Here is a 9,108-nt window from a genome sequence, read left to right on the forward strand (position 1 = left end):
GAAGACTATGTAAGACGTTATAACGAGCAATACTATCGGTAAATGAGTTTTGAAGAAGATCCGCAGTATTTAATACAACATTCTCATGTTATTCTTGTGCCAAGAAATAAAATATTTGATTCTCCTCATCATTTTCTATTCAATTAGATATTAATTTTAATTATTAACTATTATCGACTTATATTATGTGTTCAATTATATTATGGAGTATTCAATCATTAATATTAGTTTTACTGAATGTCTTCAATCATAGTATGTGTTGAATAATATTTATATTTAACTGTTACTTTATTTTTAATAAAATATGTTATTTACAAAAATAATCTAATATAAAATATTATAATATAGGTTTTAAACTTTTAATACATATATTTAAACTAAAAACTAACGATTGACGTATCAAAGACCGAAAAACATCTTTAAATATCCTAAAAAGTTTATTAAAATATTTTAAATGCTTGCCTGTGCCGCTTGGCGCACCTCGTGCCGATGGTGGCACGGCACGGCACGGCACGTGCCACTAGCATGGCCATCATTGATGGCAACAACTTTGGCAGGATCGAGTTTGATTTGGTCCCTATTTCATAATACTCCGAATATAAGGACTTCCTTTCGAGGTTATGCATGATAAGGAAATTAATGTTCTTATGCGAGAGCGACATGATTATTATGATCAAGACGATGATATCACAAGGAAAGTTAAGATTGAGGCACTTATGATGTTAGACTAGACCCTAGGCTTTTCAAGAATGGATAAGCGATATAGACCAATTGTTTCATTGATATGATATGTTTGGGAGTCGTAGAGTTAAGTTCACCAAACTCAAGTTGACAGAGCAAGCCAAACAATATCGGCTTAATATAGAGAAATAATATATTAGGTTAGGTACCACATCAATTGAGCACTAGATTGACACAAAAGAATGGACGTGCCACAGGCACGAACCGTGCTGACCACTGGCTATGTTGCAAGAGAGGAAGAGAAAATAAGAGAGAATGGGCTCGTTGTCGCCGTTAACTTTGTGCTCATCGCTGCCACCGACCTTGCGCTCGCTCGTTCTCGTCGCTCACATTGGGTGCCCTAACCCGAGGAGATCGACTTGAATAAAAACTTAACTTGTGAATCTGAATCCTACGATATGGTTTTAGATGCTTTGTTATAAGTGTTTTCCCAATAAAGATGTGGTTAATTATACCATGAACAAGTCCTATTAGATTTGCGGCTTTTTCAATTCATCCTTCTAATGCAATTGGGTTAAGGGCCCGACAAAGACAAAGAAGCAAACATACCTCGTGATTCAATGATGAATGTTCCAAGATATATTATGATCTTATCTGCCTGAAGTTTCTAGAATTCAATCTCAAGTCCTAGTATATTTGATTAAAGCTACTAGGGAGAATTGCATCGCAATCTATGTATAGTACACTCTATCTTCAATAAGGTACTTCCTATAACAGAAAGTAGTAATGAATTATTCCAATACAATGAGATGTCATGGAAATACATATTTGTGCAACGGCTATGAACATATTCAAGTTCTTTTCTCTGTTTTTCTGAATATTGAGTAACTTGGATTTCTCCTGCCTAATGAAAAAAAGACATGTCTTTTACATTTTCAGAATAAGAGTTAAACTACATTTTTCTGATATGTTTTGAATTCAAATAACTTGTATCTCTACATTATGCTACTTCTTTAGTATATTAATTGCAAGCACATTTTACTGCTTCATGTCAATCTATGTACTACATATATACTTGCACATAGATACACGTACAAAGGCCATTAGATGTGAAACTTCCATATACAGAGAATTAATTACAGATACTGCTCTAACTGGTAAAAGCAAGCACTATACGGATTTATCTTGCAAAAATCCTTTATGTTTCGCAAGTGACATAGAGGTTACATTACAAAAAGAGAAATTGAAAAAAAAAAGACTAAGATACTGTAAAGTTTTGCAGTTAAATATTAAACAATAACATTATAAAATCTAAACATGCCTTTGTTTACACATGAAATTAATATGTATAGACAAAGTACTGGAATTGTTCTTTAATCGAGCCCAATGTACCTGATTTTGGATGACATAAAGATATGATACATCCTTCTTCATTTGAAGCAACAGGCACTAAAAAAGGACATTAGAGATATTATAAGTTGATGGTTACAGGTAATTTACAGTTCAAAATTATCAGTCAAGAAGATAGATACTAAAAAATAGTATAAGAACCATCAGTCAACAAGTCTAAACACAAAAACCACTAGCATATGGAAAATGTGATTCTCACATTTAGCTTAACTAACAAGTGCAAACATTGCACATATTGCAAAACAATCACAAAAATCAAGTAACGCTTTTGAATAGTCAACCCTTAATGCATATTATATAAAAAAAGGGAAACCTGCATACACGCACGCGCACACACACACACACAAGAAAAATAAAACTCAACCTTATGGGTTTATTAACCGTTGGAACCGTACCTTACAACTTTTCCTAGTAAAAGACCATAGCATTTAAAAAAGTACTCATTTAACACTTTGGGTTAATTTTAACTCACCTCACCTTAATATGTGATGGGTGGACTATACTGAATAAGAAAAATATAATTAATATCTTAGAGTACTTATGCATGAAAATAATATTTTTGAAGTTTGTGAATGTTATTGCTTATTTTAAAAGTGCAAATTCTATTTCTCGATTGATGAATAACGTAATAAAAAAAGTAAGTGAAAAAAAAAATAGTCTAAGTGATTACTAATAATAGGGCAAATTATAAGCCGGTTGAACAATTACTTATAATGAAACGATAACATTTATATTGGACGTCATGTGTAACATATCGTATTAAACTCATGTTTGAAGATATTATCGAAGATCCTAAAATTAAGACGGTTTTGCATAAAGATCAAAAGTTGACAAACTTTATATATGACCATAGTTGAATTTTTAATTTACTTAGACAAATGACTAGTGACAAAAAGATAATAAGATTCGGGCTCACTAGATTTATCATTCATTTTCTAGCATTGAAGAGCATCATAAGCTACAAAGATGATATTATGTGTTTATATCACAAGAGTGGTCTATAAAAATTAACAATATAAAACTTAAAAATCAAAGATTAGATTAAACTTGATGAGCATGATTCTTGGAAATTCATGAAGAAATAGCGAGCTGAAGCACTGGCCCGCCTTTGCATGCTACTAATGCCAAACGTCTCTCCTCGAGGTCCTCTACACCACTCCATTATGATGCTACCAATTCCAAGGCTAAAACGAGTAAAACTGGTCATATTTCAGGTACAATGGCCTCTCAATTGTCGAGCTCAATGCACCCCTTAGAGCCACAAGGCGCTATCTACCTAAAAGATGAAATATCTGTTTCATTATTATTAGAGGTTATGAGGTGGCTATCTTTGAACTTGCTGAAGCTTCAAGAAGGGAGGAAAGGCCAGGTACGGTTTTCACTCCAAATAATGGTATTTCTAATTCCTCTCCTGACACATTATGTATGGACCTTGACCCTTCACCCAAGAGAAGATTAGCAATAAGGAGGAGGTGCAGCACACCTCAGTGATAGAGATTTACAAGAACATGGTTGCTAGAGCCATTGAGGCTTTGGCACCCATATTATCCTTATCCCATAGTCCCGAGGAAACAAAGGGCTTGAGAGGCAAAGCAAAAGCTAGGAAGATTCTTGATGAAGCTTGGAAATACCGCAAAAATAATAGAGTTCTAGAAAGCATTGAAAGCATCTAACGAGGCTTTCAGAGCTAGGAAAGGAGCTAGTGTCAAGGCCAAACTGGCCAGAAGAAAAGTTAAAAAGGTGGTAACTACTGAGACGAGCATGTATGAGGGAAGTATCCTTTAACTCTTATTCCATGAATTTAGTTTTCTGGAACTGTAAAGGGGCAAGTAAAAAGGCGACTCGGAATAGGTGAAGGGAATTTATCAGAACTCACACTGTTTCTGTCATGTTTCCGTTAAAGACAAGAATTAAAGAAGATAAAGCAATGAAGGTGGCCAAAAGACTCAGTAAAGGCTGGGATATGTATGCGGTCTCTAGCTATAGTCTCTCTGATGGCATAATCATGCTTTAGAAGAATGACGTGGTAATAACTATTGCTCTTAAGGGCTCGTGCCAAGCCATTAATGCTCTGGTGACATCTAAATTTCCAACTTTTCAAGTGTTGTCTCAAGTATTTATGCTAGCACATCTTATCTTGTCAGAAAATCTCTATGGATTGACTTTAATTACATTGCAAATTCTGATTTACCTTGGATATGTGGGGGTGATTTTAATACTATGCTTAACCCAGAAGACAAGAAAGGTTCGTTAAAGATATGGCTGATAGGGAGTTTGCTAATAGTCTGGCCAGCTCTCATTTGATTGATCTTGGCTTTAGTGGACCGCCTTTCACCTAGTCTAACAATAGGGATGAGGGTGTCAAGGTCTGGTGTCGTATGGATAGAATTTTTGCCAACACTAGTTGGCTTCAAAGATTCCCTATGGCTAAAGTTGCTAATCTTCATCGTTCAGCTTCCGATCATGCTCCTCTCTTCCTTGAGATTTTTCCTAAGGATAAATTTCGTAAACAGCCTTTTAGATTTGAACATTTTTTGTTTGAGTATTCTGTTACGATTTGATAGTATTAACAGGCCAAGTGATTTAAATCATAAATTGTTTGAGTTAAGGAGAAATGTATGTAACTAGAACTATAGTGAATTAGAGAATCCTTATGAAGGTGGCCAAGCAGATCAAAAATCTTGAATTGATGGAGCACCTGGGGCCTTTGATTCCCCCTAGTAATCCTTATCTCCAAAGCCTCTACAACCAGCATGCTGCATTGATGAGGCAACTAGAAGTTAAGTGGATGGCTAAGGCTAGGATAATTGGGTTGAGGCTAGGGATAAGAACTACAAGTACTTTCACACTGTTGTCATTAATCGGCATAGACGTAATAGAATTAATATTTTACTGCTTGATTCTAGTTCCCATGTTTTGGATTTGATGATATACAAAATGCTTTCATTGACTTTTATAAAACCTTTGGGCCAATTATGATGATGTTGATGTTTCTGATTGGAATTGGAATATATTACCCCGAATACCTCAAAAGTGTTGTGATGAACTGAATCTACCCTTCTCGAATGATGAAATCAATAGCAATATGTGGAGTATGCCCTTGGGGAAGGCCCTAGGCCTGACGGGCTCCATATGGAATTTTACAAAAATTATTAGCATTCTGTGGGGTCAGATGTGTGCAATGCCCTAAGACAATTCAAGTACATTGGAAGCATCCTGACCTCATAGAACTAAACCTATGTGGCTTTGATCCCCAATAAGGAGAACCCTACTAGAGTTATTGATATTAGACCAATATCCTTGTGTAACGTCATTTATAGACTGTTAACCAAACTCATGGTGAACAAAATGAAACCTTTGCTGCCTAAAATAGTTAGTCTTGAATAATTAGCTTTTATAGCTAGGAGGTATATTGGGGACAATATTGCTTTAGCTCATGAAACTATGCATTCCATTGAATTTAAAAGCGTAAGAGAGTCTTACTTCTGTATTCCGGACACTTGGATTTCATGGATAAAATCCTGCATTACTTCTATTGATTACTCCTTTTTGATTAATGGATCCACTTCTCGATAGGTTAAGGGCAAATGTGTTATTACGCAAGGAGACCCAATGTCCTTACTGCTTAGATCCTTTCAACCATGCTAAATGCTAAAATGAGTGTGGGTCAGATTGATGGTTTCTTTGTTGATGCAAATTGCAAAATATGCCATATGATGTATGATGATGACATTATTATCATAACTAAGGCAGTAAGAGTTGCACTAGTATTCTAGACATTTTTCATGATTATGGCAAATTAACTTATCAAAGAATTAGCAAAAGCATATCTGCTTTCTATTTGTTGTCTTAGACTAATCCTTTTGTTATTTGTGACATTAAAAATGATTTGCAAATCAATCATGACTCATTTCCTTTTCATTACTTGGGGGTTGATATTTCTCCTAAGCGCTTGAGAGCTAATGCTTTCAAAGATACCATTGATCTTATCCAACCTAAGCTTAATGGGTGAAGAAGAGATACATTATCTCAACCTAGTAGGATCATGCTTATTAATTCTACTCTTAATGCTATTCTTATTTCCAAGTTAAGTAATTCTATTATTCCTCTGTTAGTTATTGATTTTGTGACTAAGTGCACTAGAAATTTTCTATGGGAACATAACAAAGATAATGGTTGTCAGCTTACAAATTGGGATATTGTTAAATTGCCAAGAAATTGTGGAGGTTTAAATATCAAAGACTTGAAAATCCCTAAAAAGGCTTTGTAGCCCCTAATAACTGCAAAATTTTGAATGCTGATGATCTTCTTTGGGCTAAATTGATGCAGTACAAATATGATAAGTTGAATCTTTGGGATAGGAAAAGGAAGACAGAAAATTGTTCTGCCATTTTCAACCTCATTAATAAGGTGAGTGTTGACTTTAAAGAAGGTTTCTCTAAGAATATTGGGGATGGTAAAAGTACCATGATTATTAGTGATGCTTAGATTTTAATGTCACTTTCTAGGAAATGAATCTACATAACTATGGATATCAGATTTCATGCTAAGAAACTGGCTAGATTAATTTAACAGGGATGCAGAATATTAGCAGACTTTATCTCTAGTTTGAGCCTTTCTTGGCTAATGGCATAGCTGCCTTACTGCTCCCAAGCAAGCCAAAGCTGGATAAGTGGGTCTGGACTTTGGATCCAAAAGGTCTGATCTCCGCTAAGTTTGCTTATCATTTCTTGCAAAATTAGAAGTCTCATGAAGATGATGATCAAACCCGACGAAAATTCCTCTAGAAACTTTCCATTGCTCCTCGTATCCGCACCTTTCTGTGGAAGATGATTTGGGAGAGACTGCCAACCAAAGATAAAATTTGAAAATTTGATAATTCCACGAATCCAATGTGCATAATTTGCAATTCTGATAGTGAGACTATTGTGTCTACATTTGGTACCACTTCTAATTTCAATAGTAATTGGATTAGGGGTGACTGGCTGAATGAGGATGATATGTATGACAAGGACCAAAGGATATTCCTCCTAGCCATTATTGCTAATTCATTATGGCAGATATGGAAGAAATAGAAATAATACCATGTTCAACTCAAGGAGGTCCCCAGCTTATCTCATATGGAGGAACATTATTCTCATGATTTATGAATACATGCACTATGGCGTAAAGGATCGAAACACAGCCCTTGGTGCCATCAACTTAGTATGTTGGAGAGTGCCAAGCCAAGGCTAGATCCGCATGAATATTGATGGCTCCTTTGAGACATCAAAGCAGTGGTATTGGTTGAATATTTCGTAATTCTAATGGAATGGATTTACATGCAAGGGCCAAACCAACCAGTGTTCTGAATGCCTTCCGATCAGAAGCCATGGCACTGAAAGAGGCTTTTAAGATTGCTCGGAATTTGGAAATCACCCACCTGGAAATTGAAATGGACTCGAAGCTGCTTGTTTACTTATGCAAACATGATCGATCTTACCCCATGGCAAATGACCAACTTGATTTAAGACCGTAAAAAGCTGATTAAAAACTTTTGACATACATCTTTTCTTCATATTTTGCATGAAACCAATCAAGCTGCCAATTAGTCGGCTAATCTTGCTCTAGGTCTAATCAGTCCGATTTTTTGTGGTCTGAGCCAGGTGAAACTTTCTCTGAGCTTAAGACTATTTTAAGTAATGATAGGCTAGGGATTCTGGTTCGGCGCAAAGGCCGTGTGTTAATCGTTTTAGGTAGCCCAATCTTGACCAAATTCCGCCGTCATTCATTTTCAGCCCACATTAAGTTTTTACTAAGTATCTCTTCCATTTTCATTGGAATCCATGGTCTTTAACAAAAATATACACATACAAACATTTCATCAAAATAGTGATTTTTCTGTCCTCGCAAACCCAAAATCAACCAATCACTAGCCAGAAAAGTAACCAGAATCCGTGAAGAGCAGATCGCACATAAATATAGCAGAGAAAAGCCATGGAACTAAAGAGGCAAAAAGAAAAAGAAAAAAAAAAGTTTTCCACGCAGCAGAAGGGAGAGTATAAACAATGTATCAGAGATGCTACAATGATGCTTCAGGTGAATCGGAAATATGAAGAGCTATTCTTAACTCACCAGGACTGATTAATAGACGGGGCTCTTTAACCTCATCGCACCACGCCATGACGGCGAAGAAATGTTGCGGTTCCGGAGAAGTGAACGGGGGGATGCTGCTAGCCGAATCTGAAGGCCCTTCGGCCTGGACCTTGTAATTGGAAACCCGGACCCGATTTTGGCTTGCCTAGGCCGAGCAGAATGAGAAAGAGAAGAGGAGGAGAGCTAGGCGAGGGATGGAAGACACAAGGTTTTAGCCCGCGGGTTGGGCGTTTCTTTGTTGGGTAATTTATAATTTGAACCCCTCTCAACTATCACTATATCACTTTCAGTCTTTCAATTGATAGAGGGAGTTTAGTGATACAGTTAGATAATTTAAGGGATATATGTCCACTTTTTTTCTTGAGAGGAGCAAAAGTGATGTGTTACATACCGACTTGATCGGATTAGTAACTATTTTTGACAGATTTGAGGACATAACTTGAGTGTGATATTACATGTTGATCTAATTGTTGGATCCTTTTGAAATTTTGATATATTGTTGCTCTAGAACAAAGCTTTTCAATAAATATAAGACACGAAGTTTAGTTAGATATATCTTCCAAATAGTCACAAAAGGTCAAAGAAAGACATATCTATGTGATACACTTAGATAGGATATTTTCTTATTGCATTAGGTGTTTATTTTCATTAAAAAAAAATTCTTATAGGTCACGATTCGAACGCCCTTGCGAACGTCTGCATCAGGTTCACAAATACAGAGAACGCATATTGTGCATTCGAACGCGATCGAGCGAGTTCGAACACTCGCGTTCGAACGCCTACATCGCGTTTGCACTTACAAAGAGCATGTTTTGGTGCGTTCGAACGCGATCGGGCGCGTTCGAACACGATCGACAGGAAAGTTCTAAAATTAGGGTTTCA

The 9,108-nt window shown here is 36.2% G+C and overlaps 1 protein-coding gene across 2 annotated transcripts in view; it reads right to left on the reverse strand.

Annotated features, from left to right (window-relative positions):
* LOC140798089 (uncharacterized) overlaps positions 1–8,495 on the reverse strand; it is a 53,463-nt gene extending 44,968 nt beyond the window's left edge. For both annotated transcript variants that reach the window (XM_073151823.1, XM_073151822.1), the window contains exons 1-2: positions 8,206–8,495; positions 2,074–2,130 (exon numbers count right to left, since the gene is read on the reverse strand). In XM_073151823.1, the coding sequence (XP_073007924.1) occupies positions 2,074–2,130; positions 8,206–8,254 (106 nt within the window). In that variant the 5' untranslated portion in view covers positions 8,255–8,495. The remainder of the gene's footprint in view (positions 1–2,073; positions 2,131–8,205) is intronic.
* Positions 8,496–9,108: the final 613 nt, after the last annotated feature.

This window comes from Typha latifolia, chromosome 11 (assembly GCF_019914945.1).
Source record: "Typha latifolia isolate L0001 chromosome 11, TyphaL0001v2, whole genome shotgun sequence".
Lineage (NCBI taxonomy): Eukaryota > Viridiplantae > Streptophyta > Magnoliopsida > Poales > Typhaceae > Typha > Typha latifolia.